This window comes from Vipera ursinii (assembly GCF_947247035.1).
Source record: "Vipera ursinii genome assembly, chromosome: 4".
Lineage (NCBI taxonomy): Eukaryota > Metazoa > Chordata > Lepidosauria > Squamata > Viperidae > Vipera > Vipera ursinii.
The window spans coordinates 40,422,744-40,443,172 of record NC_139514.1 but is presented as its reverse complement, the minus strand read 5'-3'; the positions used below and the strand labels follow the sequence as shown (position 1 = coordinate 40,443,172).

The following is a 20,429-nucleotide window of genomic DNA, read 5'->3' as shown; positions in this document are numbered from 1 at the left end:
AGTTACAGACGAGAGCCAGAAATGTCATGAATTATCAAGAAAGCAGTCGGATATCGGAACAGGAAAAGACTACCTATTATTAAAGCTGACTTCAAACAATATATCTAATTCTAAGGTAATTGTGTTATTATTTGATTAAGAATAGAGTCTTGTACTCAAGGTATTTGAAAACACGGCTAAATGCTTATTTTAAAAGATGAAAATTTGCAATGATTTTTAATATATAGATTTAAAAGTATATTTTTAAAATAAAGTATGTTATATTTAAAAATTACTGCCTTTTTGGAATATGTCTGCATATCAGTGGATGTTACTCAAATGTGATTGTAATTATTGCAGAAAATATGTATTTACAGTGCAAATTATGATTCTCTTTAAGACTTTATATTTATTAGCTATATAATAATAATAATAATAATAATAATAATAATAATAATAAGAAGAAGAAGAAGAAGAAGAAGAAGAAGAAGAAGAAGAAGAAGAAGAAGAAGAAGAAGAAGAAGAAGAAGAAGAAGAAGAAGAAGAAGAAGAAGAAGTTGGAAGGGACCTTGGAGGTCATCTAGTCCAACCCCCTGCTAAGGCAGGAATCCCTATACCATTTCAGACAAATGGCTGTCCAGTCTCTTCTTAAAAACTTCCAGTGTTGGAGCATTCACCACTTCTGGAGCATTCACCACTTCTGGAGGCAGGAAATACAAAATATATTTATTTATTTGGAAATACAAAATATATCATTTATGAACATACTGTCATTTAAAAATAATTATTTTCTTTTCCTCAAAAATACTGTATGATAATTTATATTTGACAATAATTTATATTAGGTGATCTTATAAATTCATCACGGCATTCACTTCATGATTCTTCAGTAACATATCATCCCAAAGTGTAACGTTTTTCCTTGGTTATAATTGATCTATTTGGATGAATTAAGTGACTGTATCATCACTTTAAATCAATTGGTTTGTTGAATACTATATTGTTTGTATAGATTCATGGAAGTATTTACACAAATCATTGCCAAAAAAGGTGGCAAAAGATAAACAAGAATCTTAATGCCTCTAGCAATAAAGTTGGCAATTCCCAGCATCATATAAACTGTATTCCTATTTATAAGTATAACAGGAGGATTTTTTTTAAAAAAAAGTCCACCTAGCCATTTGTCAAATTCTTTTCTTTCAAGAATGTGTAGTCAATACAAGATTACCTAATGCACAAAATATTCATATCACCAGGCAGAATAGTTGCTTGGATTTTGCAGTCTGCATTACCATTATAATCAAGATGTGCATAACTGTTACCTTCAAGTATCTTCTAAGCCTATGCATAACCATGAATAACCACATTTAAACATCTGGAAAAAAATATATTATACAATCCTTCTCTTATGTAGCCAAAGCACCTGAGAGTACATTAAAAAAGAAAAGACAGTTTTGTATAGGTTAACTTCTAATTCCTGGTAAACATGGGAGCTGGAAAAGGCTATTTCTTGAAGCCATCATCTACCAGCTAACACTGCTATTTTTCTCAATCTTTTAAGGTGTTGCTTGTTTTCTATCTTCAAGCTATTGCTTCGGAAGAAATTGCAAACAAGCCTGGCTTTACAGGTTGTGTTACATTTTCTTCCCTTGTACAAAACGGTCAGGCGAACGTGCCTTTCGATCCTTATTTCCTCTACAGGACGGAGAGCGAAGTTAAAAGAGATGAGGGTGCTCGGGAGCTACCCAAATGCGGGTAGCCTTTCCCCACAGGCGCTGCGCTGGTACAAGAAGCGGGTTGCCGCCGCTTCCCCTTCAGAGGTGACAGTTCGGGGAGGGAACCAACAGCCGCCCGGCTGACGCTTCAGCGCGCTCTTATCACGCCAAACTGCGCGCAGCTGAAGCCGCAGCCCTGGGAAAGGCAGGCGAGAGGCGAAACGCCTCCCAGCCTAGCCCAACTCCAGCTCCACCTCCAGCGCTGCCGTTCGCTCGCTCGCTCCCAGTCGCTGCGGCCTTGGCGTTTTTCAGAGTAAGGGAGGCGGGAGGCGTGTTTTTTTTTTTCCCTCCTCGTTCCGTCTCTCTGCGCTGAAGCAGCTTCCTGGTCACCTGAGAACTAGGAAGGAGGCCGGTGGCTCGACTCGTTTCGGTGCTGGGACGCCGCCCGCCATGGCTTCGCTTTTCAAGAAGAAGACGGTGGACGGTGAGGCCGAAACCTGCTTTTTTATTATTATTATTATTGTTGTTGTTATTATTTTTTTTGGTTTGCCGCGCCTTTTGCAATAGAGGTTCCCTTCATTTCTCAAAGACGTACCCCTTCTTAGAGCTCTCCCTTCGGTTAGGTAGCCCACTTCTGATGTTAAAGAGACGCACAGGTCTCCAGGCTTTTCCTAGGAAATTCAGCTGCATTTTAACGAGTTGGATCTGCGAGTCCTGGCGAAACTGCCCGGTTTTTTATTTTTTATCGTCATTACTGTACGATTCTTGCGAAATTCTGTTTTGGTTCTCTCTCTCTCTCTCTCTCTCTCTCCCCCCCCCCAAAAAAAAAATGACTGTCCATTTTACCCCTCCCTCTCCCGCTCAGCCCCGTGATTGTCAAAATATTCTGGATGTTAAATAGTCATGATACTTTCTGGGTTGAGTTCCTTGCCCTTTGGTCTACATGTTTCTCACTTTCAGCTTGACCTTTAGTAAGATTTAAATAGGTAGGTGGCTTTGAGGGTTCATTTGCATAGTTTAAAAGGTAGAGTGGAAGTGGAATGACTCTTGTTATATATAGATATTGTTGAAATAGTTTTGTAGAATTAGTAGAAACAAAAATAATATACCAGGTTATTTCATTTTGGGGTTTGTTTTATGAGTGTGAACCCTGTTGAGCAAATGAAAGTGAAATATTTATTTATTTATTTATTTATTTATTTTAATCCCATTTATATCCCGCCCTTCTCCGAAGACTCAGGGCGGCTTACAATCTAAGCACAAATCAATGTACATTTGAAATATACATTTAGACTGGGGGGAAAAATTCTTATATGGAAGCTAATTTAAATCTAAAGGAATTTGAGGAAGCTGTAATACCTTTCAGATAAATGCTCTATGCACTTTAAAGTAAATTTGATAGAAAACTAAGCTGCTCAAATGGAAAAGAGATTATTTAAAGGGATGGTGAGATACTTAAAAGTTGCTTTTTACAGCAAATTGAAAACATTGCTAGAAATAGTCTAAATAGAAGTATTTTTTTAAAAAAAACTGAAAAATGTTTCAAAGTGTTTTTTTAAAAACAAAACAAAAACCCTTACTTTGGCATTTGATGGGCATAAAAAGTAGTTTTAGAAAAACTTTTTTCAAGACTCAAGAGAGATTAGTATCCCAAAAATAATGATTTGTATTAGCATTGCTATATATTTCTTGAAAAAAGAAAAAAGTATATCTTCATTTTCTTCCAGATATCTTTATACGAAGAGAACACACAGATGCACACACATACACAGTGACAAGCTATTTATAGTTATATCACAACTCAAACAATCACAGGATCAAAAGGCAGAAGTCTCTGCATTTCAAATGAGGTTTTTTTTTCTTTCTCTACAGAATAAGTAACTGCAGGAGAATGTTTTGAACTGCTTTGAAGCAGGAGATTTATTGTGGGCAAAAGGGAATTTTATTATGACTGAAGCAACTGTTGTTATAGTTATTGTGAACTGAGACTTAAATTATAATAGTGATGGAGCTTTGGAATGTGTTTACTGAATGCTCAATATTTTTTACATACCACGACTATTTAAATCTAAGTTTTCTACTTTCCCCAATTTTCATATTGAATTAATTTTAAAATATATTGTGGTGAAAGGCTAGCATCCGTTTAACAGTGTATGAATTCTTGTTAAAGATAACCTTTCAACTTGTACATTTAAGTCTACTGGAAAATACATTGACAGACAAATCCAAACTATCCCTGATAAACTCAAGTGGCTTCTGAAAGCTAGTGATTGTAAAAATAAAAGTAGGGGAAGCAATGTTTTTCAGATTCCATTTTTAATGTACTTGCTATCATTTCACTTTACAGATATTATAAATGGTTCACTGAACACTTAAATTTTCTACCCAAGTTCTCTAGGAAATATAAATTTCTGTGATTGCTTATTAAAATTTAGGCGAGTCAGGTCATAAAGCTGTCCTATATTATGCATCCTTCTGGCATGCAAAACAGTTATGATAACAAAACAAACCCTATATTAAAGGTAAAAGTAGGAATGGTATAACAGCAGTGCTTTTTTTGTAAAAGAAAAAGGTGCCGGAACTCACACATGTCATACAACCCGCCTTGCCAACCCTTACAAGGTTCCATCCAAAAAAGGTGCCAGAACTCCGTTCTGAGCATTCTATGAGAAAAAAAGCCCTGTATCAGAATGAATAAGCAGAAAATCTGAAGACCAAGTAAAATTGCTGTGTTCTCATGAGAACTAATTAAAAAGATACAATAGTTGTCAAGACAAGTTTCTTATTTTTAAATTTGTATTTAATTATACTTCACAACAATCAAACAGCTCTCAGAAATTTGCACAGGGGTATAATGTTACAAAATTAAAACATCAATACAGTTAAAATACAAATCATTACTCTTGCTCCCCAAAACCATATCAATAACAAATGAAAATAGTGAAAAGTAAAATAAGGTACAGAGTTTAAGTCAGTAATTACCGTATATAGGCCATTGCATTTTAGAAAGATTACAGTTTCCATTAAGACTTTAAAGATAGCTGTATGAAGTGTACTCAGTTGTATGATTGGGTGGCATGTTAAGTCATAAAATGCATCCATGAAAATTACACAAAGGTCCCACTAGTCATAGCATCTTCTTCCTGGTCAAGCATGATCCATACGTCCAGAAGGATCTCTAAATCACAATTTACCTTCTTCCTGGCATTGCTCGCCCATATAGAAATAGTGCTGGTGTTGACAGGTCTCAACATACAATGAGCAATTCTATCTTAGTTTCATGTTCAGTCTGTTCTCCAGGAGTTGAGATGTGATGTATCCCTCCTTCATCCAAAGATGGTAATATAAAGTTCTGTATCATAGTATTATAGGGTTATAAGGGACCTGTGAGGTCTTCTAGTCTTTGGTCATTTTTTTTCTCACTTGCAAATATATTACTTGCAGGACCACCTCCCATCCTATCAGATCAGTCAAGAAAAATATGCTCTGAGTCCCTTGGGTAAAGCATCTGTCTATCTAGGTCAGGGGTCTTCAAACTTGGCCCTTTTATGACTTGTGGACTACAGTTCCCAGAATTCCTCAAGCAGCGTGCCTGGCTGAGGAATTCTGGGAGTTGAAGTCCACAAGTCATAAAAGGGCCAAGTTTGAAGACCCCTGATCTAGGTAGACAGGGGAGAGATGCCCTCTCTATCACAGCTTTTAAACAGCTTTCATCCCAGATGGCCTTAAAGTTCCCCCAACCCCAGACCTTATGGCCAGATTATTAGTGTAACTTGACATGTGTGTTGTGACTTGGTTCATAAAGTGCCATAACTGTACAACATTCTTTTGTTTGTCTTATGTTTTTTATTTGTGGGCCATCCAGAGTCATTTGCTTAAAACATACATAATTTTCTAACTAAATTAAGAAAGAAGCAGTTTTGATGTATATTTGGCCAGAATATATAAGTTTACTTTTAGAATGTACATAGAACAGAATATAGATTCGTAGAGCAGGAAGGGACCTCAGAGGGACCTCAAGGCAGCAGACCTTACACCATCCTGGTCAAATGGTTGTCCAGTCTATTCTTGTGGAACAGCCACAATTCTGGCAAGAAAGCTATACCACTGATTCTTATGTCCAGTTTTGATATCCCTTTGATGAGCTTCTAGCCATTGCCTTTTGTCCTTCCCTCAAGTGCTCTGGAGAATAAATTGACCCCCTCTTGCCCATGATAGTCCTTCAAGTATTGCAAGACCTGTATCATGTCTCCCCTAACTTTTTCTTTGCTACACTAAACATATTTAGTTCCCTTAGTTGTTCATCAAAGAATTTAGCTTGGGGACCTCTTATTATCTTCATTGCTCTTCTCTGTTGTCTTTCTAGAGCTTCGGCATCATTTTGTATCATGGTAACCAGAACTGGGTGCAGTTTCCAAATGTGGCTTCACTAGTGCAATACAGAACAGTACTATCTCTTTCAGTGGTCTTAATGCTATCCTTCTGTTAATACAGCCTAGAACTGTGTTGGCATTTTAGCAGCTGCAGCACACTGCTTATGTGTCACCTAGATCCTCTCAAGGGGATTGTTGAGCCAGGTACTACGTATCCTGTACATGTGCATCTGGGTTTTTTTCTGAGTAAGTTCAGGACCTTATTTTTCTCACCACTGAAATGCATCTTGTTGGATATCATACTGGATAGCCAACAAAAGCATTCTGATGGTACCACATCCTGGACTTCCCAGTAGTTTCATATAAAAGTTGAAGAGTAGAGGAAGTAAGACCATTTATTGTGGCATCCCTGGTAAAAGGGGCAAGAAGCTAACCTCTCACTTTCTCCATCAAACTGAAACCATCCATTGAGAAATAGCACCTCCAACTCCTGTTCCTAATAGTTTTGGTATCAAAAGCTGCTGAGAAATCCAATAAGACCAGGAGAGGCATCCTTTTCCCCCATTGTCATGGTATATGTTTCTAATTAATTTTGTCTTATCAATCTGAATTTGTTTACAATGGTTTCTTTAATATATCAATATAATAAAATCTTGATTTCATCTCTCCTTCTTTTAATAGAATAGAAAAGACTTTGTGTCAGATTTAAGATCATGTCAAAAACAGGATACTTTTGTTCTAATGAATTCAAGGCTTCCTATGAAAACCTCATTTAAGAGCCAACCACCAGCATGATTTCCTAACCTAAACCTAGTCAGTTTTCAATAGGAGTTTAATTGATTTTATAGTTTGCAAAATCAGAAGTTAGCGTGGTAATACTTGTTTAACTTTGACTAATATAAATTAAATTGAACTGCAGGTTTTAAGATGATTGGTTTTAGGTTTGTCCATGTTTGTTTTCAATCTGGAATATGTTGCTTTTAAAACCCTTACTTTATTTTGTAGTACCTGTTTGTTCTCATTGTTTTATGACAGGCCACCTGTTTGTCTTTTAATTGTTTAAATGTTTTACTTCTTTTTATGAATTTTGTAAGACCTAGAATCTTCGGAGTTAGACGGCCATGCTAAATTGAATAAATGAAGTTACTGTATCTTGGAAAATAAGTTTCTTGGAGAGAAAGATGGATGCCATCACTCCTAAAACTAAGTCCAATCATTGCAAGCTAGAAATATTTATTTACACATTATTATTGAAATAATTTTATTCTGGACTATTTTAGAAATGTTACTGATGTGGAAAACCATATTTCAAGAAGGATTAATATAAGCCCTAAAATAAATCTGTGGCTACAATCCATACTTTATTCATTTTTCACAATCTAGCTTGGGGGAAGCAGGAGCACTTCCTATCATTATTGATTGTCCTTTTCCTTAGATTGTGAAACCAAGATGGAACTTACTTTGGAAGTATTTCATTTTCAAAAGAAATGGGATTTTTAATAGAAAAAGACTGCCCTTTTCTCTGTAGAAGAGGAAGAAATTGTCTGTCTCTTGAACAGCTGCAAATGAATTATTTTGGTTTTATTGTGTGTTACTTTGAAATAGCCTTAGGGATAAAAAGAAACCTCCACAAACTATTTTTTACAAAGAAATAGATAAATGTAATCATTGACTGGCAGCTGTATAATTTAAAAACTTGATTTTCTTTAGAAGCTGAACCTCTGCTTCTAATCTGTGAGACTGTCACTTGATTTTATTTTAGTCAAAGAAGATACAGTTTTCAGTCAAAGTGTAACAAGTGATAACACTGTAGGGTTTTTTTTAAAAAAATCTTTGTTTAAAAATAAATCATTGCCAGTATTCTTACCTATTCTATGTTTATAATTAATAAAATACCACCTCATCTAATTGACAGTTACAAATGCGTTTCCAGTAGCATCTCTAAATGAATATATATATTCTGACAAATGTTTTCATAAATATTAGGTTAATATTGCATTAATTTCAGAAAACAAATCTGTTTAGAAGTAACGAGTTATTTACATAGTAAAATTACTGTAATAGCATAAATTAATCCATGTAATTCATTAATTTGCAAATAAAAACAGGGAAGAAAGTTATATTTCTATGTTTAGTATATAGTATTTAATATACTAACGGGGCGCGGTGGCTCAGTGGGTTAGGACGCTGAGCTTGTCAATCAGAAGGTCGGCAGTTTGGCGGGTCGAATCCCGAGTGCCGCGTAACAGAGTGAGCGCCTGTTACTCGTCCCAGCTTCTGCCCACCTAGCAGTTCGAAAGCACATAAAAATGCAAGTAGAAAAATAGGGACCACTATGGTGGGAAGGTAACAGCGTTCCGTGCGCCTTTGGCGTCTAGTCATGCTGGCCACATGACCACGGAGACGTCCTCGGACAAACGCTGGCTCTTCGGCTATGAAACGGAGATGAGCACCGGCCCCTAGAGTCGGAAACGACTAGCACGCATGTGCAGGGGAACCTTTACCTTTTTACCTTTTTATTTAATATACCGCGATATTCCACATGGATTCATAATGATGTACGTGAAAACCTAAAGTATTTTTATTTATTTTTAAGATTTTATTTTATTTTTAAGTTTTATCAGCTGCCTCACTTCAGAGGCTCTAGACAAAATACAAAATCAAGCACAAAATAAAGCTTATTATAATGAAACAATGGAACTCTTATAATACAGGACAATAATAGTGTGTGTACCTTACCAGCTTAGTCACAAAAAGACAGGTTTTCATTGTTCTCCAGAATACCATAAGAATAGGGATAGACTATTCCAAAGACCTCAGGTCCATCTTTGTGACACCCCCCCCCCAATTATATATTGTGTTAAGAGGAAACTTCACCAGGTATTTCCTATTCATCTTAGTTAGTGGGCATAATAGACCACCAAGCCCCAAGTAATTGGCAATAACCAAAGAAGCAAGAATAATATGGATTCCATTAAAGTAATAGCCAATTTGTGACCAACTGAGTCATTGTTGCAGAGAGAAGAGATCTTTACTTATCTAAACAGAGAAACAGAATGACACACGCAAGCAAAAAAGCAGTGGAAGTAGGAACAACTTCCGGCTTCCCCATTGACTTTCCTTGTAGGAAGCAGGCAAAGAGGGTCATCGCAGGAGCCACAAATTTGTTAAATTTCAATCCCATACGATTCATGGTACCAAATTTTGGATGCATTATGTAAAAAAGAAGCAGAAGTGAGTGTTTTTTTCCATCTTAGCATTTGGACTGTTTCCTATTCTAAGACAAATATCTAGATGCTTCTTTTTCAGCTTTTCCATAATCTCTCACCTAGTCTTACAATGGGATACACTGATCCTAAGTCATATAGGATGATGATGGTGACAATAAGTTTAATTGTACTCCAGAGCCAAATAGTAAGCAATGTAGTTTTTGTAGCAGCAATGTTGCATGGCAACACATGGGCAGTTAAATTTTGCACCAGTTTAAATTTCTGTGTGGTTTGCAAGGGCAGGCCCATGTAATACAAATTGAAGTATTCCAGGTGACAACGACATCATCTTCAGCTCAGGTTTTCCCAGTGAAAAATGGTTTGGTCACAGATTTCACCTATTTTTCCAGTAGGAGCCATGGGTCCCAGAGGAGCCCCAGACCTTCTCTTTCAGGGAGATTACAACCCCATTAAAATTATCTACATACCAGAATTCGTAGGTTTTAGAATCAATAGGCATGCTATCTTGCCTGGGTTGAGCTTGAGCCTTCAGGTAGCCCAGTTACTAGATCCTGCTGGGACGCCTAAGAGCACCAGAAGTGACGTATTTGCTACCTTGAGAACCAGTTTCAAATCCACCAGTATGACCAGCGCTATTTCTACCCATGCCCAAGCCTGAACCTGATTAAAAATGATCCATGTACTTTAGGGTGCTTTATATGTGAAGATCACTATCCTTTCAACTGTCTTACTCATAACTAAAACTGTATGGCAATAGCGCTTAGATTTATATACTGCTTCATAGTGCTTTACAGCCCGCTCTAAGCAATTTACAGAATTTACATATTGCCCCCAACAATCTGGGTCCTCATTTTACCGACCCCAGAAGGATAGGTCAGAATCGAACTCCTGGAGTGAGAGTGAGTTAGCCTGTAGTACTGCATTCTAACCACTGTGCCACCCCAGCTATGATAGTTATTTTACATAGCTGGGTCTAGGAAAATCCTGTTCAAGAGAGCAGACACCACTGTGTCTTTCAAGTCAGATGGTATTACCCATTTCCAGATGCAGAGAGATGGATGTATATATGTTGTGACCTCGGTTATGATATATAAAAATTGTAAAAATTGAGAACCTCCTTCCCCCAAGCTTATGAAAAGGAAGATGGACTGTATCTATAATTCTAAAATTAGTCTTCCTGTTGCTGAAATACTATTCTTATCTAAATTATTATTTAATCTATTGCGACATAGTCTGACTATTCTAGTGAAAAAAATTATTTGTTTACAGACATTAGCCAATTATAGCAAATATAAATAGTTAATATTTCATTGGGGTTATTTATATACGTAATTATGTTGTACTTGAGCAACAACAGAATAAGGAGGCTGAAAAGATATCTGCTGACTCCTTACATCCTGGACATAAACACCTTCAACTCCTCCCCACAGGATGGCGCTACAGGGTATTGCAAACTAAACAAGTTGATATAGGAACCGGGCCATCACTCTGCTGAACACCTAATTTTCAACTCTGCTGTCTAATGTCTATGTGTATTTTCCCATGTAGTAATAGCTGTAGTATTATTACTTATCCTTATTATCTTTATTTTCCCTTCTTATTAGGATGATGATGATGATGATGATGATGATGATGATCATTATTCTGTAATTTTTCATGTATACATGAGAGCTGCTGCACTGGAGACAAATTCCTTGTGCGTCTAATTACATGGCCAAATAAATTATTCAATTCAATGTATCATTTTAAAAAGAAAAAAGAAAAAAAGCATCCTTGATTAGATAGACTGAGTGGAATCCTATTCCTTGCTTTGAATCCACTATATAATTTTAAATTTAATTTTAATGTTTACTTTGTTTTAAAGGATGTCTATAATTATATGAGTGTATGCCAAATATGTTTTTTTTAATTTCACCAATCTTAATGCAAGAGAAGTTGTGCTTGCCTGTTTTATGGTGAGTTGTCTTATTCTGATTAAGGTTTACTGTATGAAAATTTGTTATACTAATTTAAATTGTATCTTGTAAAACATTCTTGTAAATTTTGAATCTGAAGACATAAAAACATGATATGCATGCTAGTTGCTATTCACAACTTCAAACTTAAACAGATACACCCCACATATATATATATACAACTCCTGCATTAGAAAAATCACTACTTTTTTAAAAAATTAATTGGTTTGTTATTCAGTTGAATGTACTAAAAATTACTGGGAATAAATTGAATATTCAGTTTTAACTCTTTCATCAAAATACATTAGAACGTGTTTTCTGGCAACAGTCATACTTTGCTCAGCAGTCAGTTGGATTATTATAATACTCTATTTAGGGCTGTTATTGGGGGTAACTAGAAACTGCAGCTGCTACAAAATCTGATAGCCAGATCTCCTGAGGGTAACCCTCCCAGGCTAGAAAAAAACTTACTTTGAAATCTGTTTTAAAATAACTTTGGTTACATTGGTTGCCATCAGGCTTCTGGACTCAAGTTAGAGTGCGAGTCATTACTTTTAAAGTCCTTTGGGGTACAATGCTACATATAACAAAGTAATGCTATGCCAAGTCAAATCTACCCATCCAATCTGACCATGAAAAGAGTCCATATAGTAATTTGTAAAGTACAGGAGGCATGGAATAGTCAATAGTTTTGACCCCTATTCTGTTGAATACCTTCCCTCCACAGAAATCTGCCTGGTCTTCATACTATTTCACAAACTAGTCATAGCAGTACTATTTCAGCAGTTGTTTAGCCTTTAAGGTAGTTTATGTTACTCGGTGCTTATGAGGGTTTTTTATGTTGTTGTTTCCTGGGGTTTTGAAAAATTGTATGTTGTATCTTTTTTTTGCTTTCCCTTTTTTCTCTATTCCACCCCGTCACCAATAATGTTATTATGTGCTGCCATTTAATATGAACATTGGACGAGAATTGTCATCTATCTGCTATGTAAAACCTATTTGGGTTACTGCTCCTATTTATCTGGGAGGCAGGGGAAGGTAGATAGCAGTTGATCAGATGACAAGTTTTCATAATGGTAACGACACGCAACAGAATTTTCTGTCGATGTATCAGAGTACAGGGCTATTTGAACCTTTAGACATTGGTGAGCATTAAATGTTGCCGCAAATTAAAATTTAAAAAAAAATGTAAAAGGAAGATTTATATTTGTGGTGAATGTCATGCCAGAGCAAATGGGACCAGAAGTTGGATAAGAAGTTGGTCTCTTTTCCTTTCTGGAAATCTAAGAAAAATTGTTGAGGTTCTGTAATGAGTAGGAAGAGCAACCCAGCTAAGAATACTCTCTCACTGTTAGAAAATCTATGTCTTATTCATGTCGTTAATGTCTGTGAATTAACTATAAATGCTTTGGTTTTAGATATAATTAAAGAACAAAATAAGGAATTAAGAGGTACACAGAGGGCTATAGGAAGAGATCGAGCAGCTTTGGAGAGACAAGAAAAGCAACTGGTAAGTGTATCGTATAAATTGTTCATTGTTCACAAAAGCCAATTTATAAAATGATATTTTCTACTTTCCTAAAGTTTTCAAATACAGTTACTAGTTAGGCGTCCGTGGCTATTTATTATAATAATTATATTGATAGTTGATAAAATATAAATGCAAACAAATTTTAAAATCAGCTTTGTTTTCAATCAATAGGAATTAGAAATAAAGAAAATGGCTAAAACAGGAAACAAGGAAGCTTGTAAGGTTCTAGCAAAACAGCTTGTGCAATTGAGAAAACAGAAAACTCGAACCTACGCTGTTAGCTCAAAAGTTACATCCATGTCAACTCAGACAAAACTGATGAATTCTCAGATGAAGATGGCAGGAGCAATGTCAACAACAGCAAAGGTAGGCAATTGATCCTAACTAACCCAAGTTCTGGGAGTCTGGTATTTAGGAAAAACCTCTGTCTGAAAATTTAGTGCAGTGTTTTTTTTTAATCTTTTTCATCTCAGAGCACACATGTTATAGTCAGGACTTTAGATTGGTTAGCAGAGGTCCAGTGACATCACAGGTTGTTGGGACCCAGAAATTAAAATGGAAGCAGTTTAGCCAAGTGATGTAATGGAAGTGGGATTCTGACTGTGCAGCTGCACAACAGCACAGCACTTCCTGTCATTTATTTTGCCTTGCTGACAGAGCATGGCAACTGACCTTTCACGGCATACAAATGTGCTGTGGCACAGAAGTTGAAAACTGTTGATCTTGAGTATTTTGGTTGATTAGAACAAAGTGGTACAGAAAACAATTGCCTAATAAGTTTAAAGGCATTTTTTTTCAGCTGGCAACTAATTAAAAAAAAATCTAAAACTTTTCTGGCTTTTTGCTATTCCGTTATTTTGTAAGACCTGTACATTAAAAATACTATGTGAAAGCTTCACTCATGCCACAATGTCTCTTAATGCTTATTAGTTTACTGTGGGCTGCCATTACATATCCTTAAACTTGCCATTTTCCAGCTCCTGAACAAACAATGGCTATTCTTATACAAACTTGAAACAAGCCAACCATCAGCCATTGTTTGAAGTTGGATCATTTCAGTAACCATAATCAAAATTAATGCAATTTTACAATCAAAGTGAAATTCTCTACCCCAGAAAGAATATATGAAGGAGATGGTTGATGAATCCAGTATTTGATCAGGTAATATTATGCTGTAGCATTGATTAGAGTACCCTGATTACTGTGTCCAAAACTTTAAAAATGACAAACTTCATCAGGCCAATAAAGATGTTCAGTGTCTGGAAACAAAATCATGTTTAAAAAAAAAGAAAAGGAAGGAAATATATATTTTTGCCATGAAAATGGTAATTTTATGACAATATGCTAAGATTCTCATATGCCTGAAGTGATGTCACAAGGAAAAAGGCCGTGACCTGTTCTCAAACATCCTAGTAGGATATGGAATGATAGTCCTCAATTCAGGGCAGCAGATTCCAGATGGATGCTCGGAAAACCTCTTGTCAATAAGAGCAGTAAAACCAATTCATTAAGGAGAAAGCAAGTTTTCCTTTGCTGAGTAAGAGGCATAAATGGACATTTGTCAGGTATATTTTAATCTGAATTTGTATACTGACTAAACATTGGACTTTGTATTCTGAGTAGTCTACTCCAAATTTGTGAATCTGTCATTCTAATTTATTGTTAGATCAAGCCAGATCAAAATTAGAAATAGGTATTGTTAAAATCTGGTTTGCAGATCTAACAACTCTTTATGATGCTGAAACTGGGATTACAAACAAGACAAGACTTTTTTAAAACGTATAAAATTGTAATGATGGGGTGATCTTTATATGATATTAGACCATAATATGTTTTAATATGAAATGGCCTTTTCTCTGTACTGGTAGACAATGCTGGCTGTCAATAAAAAGATGGATCCACAGAAGACTTTGCAAACTATGCAGAATTTCCAGAAAGAAAATATGAAAATGGAAATGACCGAAGAAATGAGTAAGCTGTTTTTTCATACTGGGCTAAACCTTTTTCTTAGTTCTAAGAAAAATCTATAATTGATTTCATAGATTTTAAACTGATTTTGATTGAAGTTATTAAACTCATCATCATCCATGCTTTGAGAGAGAATGATAACATTCTGGAAAAGATTTATGCAGCATGTTGAAATGAAAACTTTCACTGTCCTTTCAGGAGGATGAAATGGGAATAATTGAAACATTTAGTATATTCCTGACATTAGCTTTAAACATTCTGTGACATAAAAGTGAAAAGTTATGCTGAAGTTGTCTAGTTACTATGCTCAGTCTTGGCTTTGACTTCTCTTTCAAGTCAGCGATACCCTAGATGATATCTTCAATGATTCTGATGAAGAACAAGAAAGCCAGGATATTGTTAACCAAGTTCTTGATGAAATTGGAATTGAAATATCTGGAAAGGTATGAAGAAATCTCCTCCCCCTACCCATTTTAATTTACATTGTAACAGCAGTTTTTTATGGATGTATGCTTGCAGTTGATAAATGTTATCTCGGTTACATAAATTTAACTTTTCATATTATTTTTTTATTAGATGGCAAAGGCTCCTTCAGCTGCGATAGGCATGCCGTCTGCATCTACATCAAAAAATGCTACAATTTCAGATGAAGAGATTGAGCGGCAGCTTAAAGCCTTAGGAGTAGATTAGCTTTATGCTAATATGAAGCCTGACTTCTACAGCAGTTCCAACATTGGCATATGCACAAACCTCCAGTACAGGTTTCAATAAAAAACCAGATTTCATTGCAAATCTCGCCTAAGCCATTATTGGTAATGGTCATTTCTAAAGACAGCTGGAAGAACTAAACTTGAGAGAGAAAGAGAACAGAACAAATATATGTGATGAAGAATTTGTATATCTTTTATTAAATTGGGATGTTTTATTAACAGACCATTTATTACATATGGTTTAAATTTTGATTTCTTCAGTTTAGTTTTTGGACAAAAAGTATTTAGCTTGATAACTATTCCATTCATCTTTAGATTTCCACATTTTGTAAATTATTACAAGCAGCCTTTCTGAAAACATTTCAGCTCTGCTTCAATTGTAAACACTTCTTAAGAAATAACATGACTTAAAATGAAACCTTGTTTTTTTCTGAATGGGAAGAGACAGTTGTCATCTTCAGGAGAATGATTACAAAAATTTCAGTAAAAATTTAGTGAATCTTTCGATAAATACTTTTTAACAATTTAGTTCAGTTTAATGTTAAAATGATACATGTGTTCCCATTATAGATTCTGGAATAGTATTGATATCCAACTAGTGAAACTTCTGGAGACAGGGCTATGGTCTAAAATAATTTTCTGTTAGCAAAGATGTTGGAAAGGAAAATATTGAATAATTTCCATTGTACTGTAATATAGCTGACTTGAAGAGGAGTCTGTGCCTTTGTGTATATAATGCTTGGTTTCTTTTAATTAAGTTTTGAATTGTGAAAAAAGTAATGTAAGCCATTAACTTAAGTTAGCACTGAAATTATGTGAACTCCATGATTGGTGTGGAGTATATAACACCTGAAAAAGATAATCTTTTTCCTGCAATAGCATTTGTACATAAATACCATGCAGCATTTTTCATTAAACAAATGTTACTTTGCAAAATATGTTTTATTGTCCAATATAACATGCTCTATATCCATTTTTACACTTGAATGTTGTACACTGGCTTAACTGAAGTTAATGAATTTATTTGAATTTAAATTGAGCCTAACATGGTTAAGTAACACATGCTATATGTATTATAGCAAAGGTCCTCAACCGTTTGGGCACCAGGGACCGGTTAAGTGGAGAGAGGTTTTTCCGCGGACCAGAGGGTGCTGTCTGCATCCTGCAGATGGGGATTTGCTTGTTTGTGCAGCCCGGTTGCTGGCATGCCACGGCTTGGTACTGGTCCACGGCCCGGAGGTTGGGGACCCCTGTGTTATAGGACAGATAATTCACTTGAATTGTGTAGCAATAGAAAAGCAGGTTGTAAGAGTATTTTGTATTTTTTCAAACTGCATTGTAGATTTGGCAAAGGATGAGTCAATGAATAACATAACAAAATAATTGCTGAGGCTATATTATTTGACCAAGAATTATATGAAAATAGAAAGTTAACAGCAATGAGAATGTAGCATTCAATTTTAAAAGGAACCAATTATTTAATTATGCATTGTGTCAAAGCGTCACATCACTTAATTATCATGAAATTGGATTTTATAACTACAACAATGTTTAGTACAGTATATCCACTATGATAAGGTTGTGTAAGCTTTCATGGTGTAAAAAGAAAAGTCTTTAACTATTGCCAATTAAATCTGATAGATTTAATTTGTATTACTGCATAATAAGGATCTAAAATCTATCATTAAGTTACTTTGGCTGCAATTTACATACTAGTACCTAAAAGTAAGCTCCATTTAACTTAATGGAACTTCAGCGCAGGCATGAGCAGAATTGTGTTATACAACATGTGAAAACTAGATGTGACCTTTTTAAAAAAAATATATTGTTAATCTCATCTGTACTTCCCTATATTCAGATGCTTGATATTAGTTAAATTAATAATACATGAATTTTTTGAAAAACAAAGCAGTTTTTAAAAATCTGGTTTTTTGCTTTGAAAACATCTGTAATAATTTGAATAGAATAAACTTAGTTACTAGGAGAAATAATTCATCTGGTGAAAAAAATCTTAAAAATACTACCTCAGCTGAAATATTGAAAATTATGTTTAAAAATTAATTATTCTATAACTGCAGATTGCTGAAAGGGAACATCTGAAAGAAGTAGACAGGAAAAATGCACCCAATATGAGACAGAATTTAACTTGGCAACTTTTCAATTTCAGTTTGTTGTTTTCTCATCTCTCAGTTCCTGCTTTAGGAATTTCTGCAATTTTTTTTAGCCCTCCTTCAAAATCTCACTCTCATAGGAGAGCGAAATACTTAGTGTTACAATGTACTACACTAATTTATATTACTATAAATGGTGCTAATAAAGTATTGGATTAAACAGCTAAGGTATATAGATACCATCATTACATTCCCACTTTGTTTGTTTTGTTTTACCTGATTTGGGGTTGGGATCAGGGTGATGTAATTTTCTGATAGCCATTTTGTGAATGAGATAGAGACTCCCAGGTTAACCATCTGCTAATAACTGGATGTCCAAATTCCAAATGAGACCTGGCATAATGCTTCCTATTTAATCACCAATATGCCATTTTCAAAAAAATCTCTGCTTAATTAAATATAAAAACATATTATTTAATTTATTGGTATATTTAATTGATATTTTTAACAAATGTTTACCTTTTCAGCACCAAAAATTACTCCTTGCAAAAACTAAAAATGCAGGCAATAAAGCAACCAAGCAGTCTTCATAACAGGAAAAAAAATGCCTGTTTTTGAATTTTCCAAATATCTTGTCTTTCTGCACTAATATGGTGGGATTTCCAGAGCAATAGACCCTTCACCAATGATTTTGAAGAATGCCCTAGAAGTTGCACAAGCCCTGATAATTCAAAGTTGATACGACCTTTAAATAGCTAGACTTCTTTTTCCAGCTGGTGTAGAATCCTGAAGAGACAGGAGTTTCTTAATGAATAGCAGGGAGGTGTGAAGTGTTCCTGAAGTGTTTGAAGCATGCAGTTTTAATGCCTTCTATTAAGTAAAGGTACTTATGGAAATACATAAAGTTAAACTTTCATTATTAAATACATTTATAAAGGTAATATGGTACTTTCTTTGTTGGTATGGTGGGGCAAGAAGTTTTTCAAACAAAGCTAAGAAATCCATTTGTCTGAGGAACGAATTCTACTAGCACTCTTGATGGTCCTTAATAATGGAATTAAAGGTGTTCTGGTGTAAACTTGTCTTCACTCTCTTTTCTCTTTGTCTTCGATTGCAGAACCAAACTCTGACCACTTCCTTTTCCAGATTCAGCCCCTCTGCCATCCTCATGATCTCCTGAGATGAAGGCTTGCTTTGTTCTGTAAAATGGCTTTCCAAAGCTTCTTTCGCGGCAATACTGAAAAGAAAAATACCACATTACAATCATAGTCCTTTCTTCATGCTGTCTTCATGCTACGTGAAAACAGTGGGCAGCTTATCATGTATACTCATTATCTCAGTTTTCGAAAGGGCATGAAATCATGTAACTTTTATATGTCTAGGTACATAACAAATAAACTATAAAACGACTTCTGGGCGAGAACCCTTCCATGTTCATCCCAATCAATGCCTAAAGTAGCTTAAAAAGAAATTAGCAAGGAAGAACCACACCACCTACAAAAGAAAAGGACATGACCATCCTCAAAATGATACTGAAAAATGAGAACACTTCTGTTATGTACTGGGCTCATTAGTATCCACGTGGGTTGCTGGAGCAGCTAACAGCTCTCCAGCAACCCAGACTACAAGTCTCCAGTGCTATAATTGGCTATCCCTAGGCGGCAATGGTTGCTTCAAACCTATTGGCTGCCGCCTAGGGGGTAGACTATATATTGCGGCTAGTTGCAGCCATTTGCCAGTACAGATTCTGCACGAAATAAAATATGAGTTTCCCTGTACTCAGTTACCTCATCTTCATTCCTGCACCAAAGAACCTGCTATTTAACAACTTCAATAAAATCTCCCTTTTGATTTATGACACTCTTAAATGTGTACTTGGTAACATCAAAAGTACTATGGTTGCTGCATCAACTTAAGTTGGATCAGAAATCAATAATTATAAACAGCATTCTGAAATAACATGGACATGGCATACATGTCTAGTTGGGTAAGCCAGGTGGACATACATTGTGTGCATTATCTCAGTCACTGAAAACAATTGGTGGAAATCTAATACCCTATGTTGCCATTTGTCCCCTTACCAGATTGTATTCATTAGAGTGGCATTAGATTTAAAATTGTAATTCAGTAAAGTTGCAGGAGGGACGTGGTGGCTCAGTGGGTTAGGGTTAGGGTTAGAGCTTGTTGATCAGAAGGTCGGCAGTTTGCCAGGTCGAATCCCAAGTGCCATGTAACAGAGTGAGCGCCTGTTACTCATCCCAGCTTCTGCTAACCTAGCAGTTCAAAAGCATGTAAAAATGCAAGTAGAAAAATAGGGACCACTACGGTGGTAAGGTAACAGCGTTCCGTGTGCCTTTGGTGTCTAGTCATGCCAGCCACATGACCACGGAGACGTCCTTGGACAAACGCTGGCTCTTCGGCTTGGAAACACCGGCCCCTAGAATCGGAAATATAGGGCTTTTTTCTCATAGAATGCTCAGAATGGCGTTCCAGCACCTTTTTTTTTGCAAAAAAAACCCAAAAAAACCTCCGTCTGAAAGCCTATTGCAGGGCTAGGCAACCTTGGTCCTTTTTTATGACTCATGGACTTCAACTCCCAGAAATCCTGAGCCAGCCATGCTGAGGGGAAAGAGAGGTTTCCAAGCTGAGCCATGCTAGCTCAGGAATTCTGGGAGTTGAAGTCCTTGAGTCATAAAAGAACCAAGGTTGCCTACCCAGCCCTAGAGGAGGAGATTAAAATTATTTACAGGGTTACTTCTTTAGGAACTAAACTTTTAGAATCAAACAACTAATTCAAAAAAGTCAACAGGAAAGAACCTCACATTTTTCGTCTGCTTCTGTCTTTTGGAAGGTAAAA

General features: G+C 35.8%; 2 protein-coding genes across 4 annotated transcripts in view; one reads left to right on the top strand and one right to left on the bottom strand.

Annotated features, from left to right (window-relative positions):
- Positions 1-1,649: 1,649 nt before the first annotated feature.
- On the top strand, positions 1,650-18,982 carry CHMP2B (charged multivesicular body protein 2B). The gene is made up of 7 exons (XM_083361552.1): positions 1,650-2,178; positions 12,671-12,762; positions 12,955-13,149; positions 14,652-14,754; positions 15,088-15,194; positions 15,328-18,455; positions 18,690-18,982. The coding sequence occupies exons 1-6, from the start codon at positions 2,145-2,147 to the stop codon at positions 15,439-15,441; spliced, it is 645 nt and encodes a 214-aa protein (XP_083217678.1). The 5' UTR covers positions 1,650-2,144; the 3' UTR covers positions 15,442-18,455; positions 18,690-18,982.
- The window catches only part of POU1F1 (POU class 1 homeobox 1), a gene marked incomplete at its 5' end in the record, with an annotated part of 17,447 nt that continues 15,466 nt past the window's right edge, over positions 18,449-20,429 (bottom strand). For all 3 annotated transcript variants that reach the window (XM_083361549.1, XM_083361550.1, XM_083361551.1), the window contains one exon: positions 18,449-18,809. In XM_083361549.1, coding sequence (XP_083217675.1) covers positions 18,599-18,809 — 211 coding nt within the window. In that variant the 3' untranslated portion in view covers positions 18,449-18,598. The remainder of the gene's footprint in view (positions 18,810-20,429) is intronic.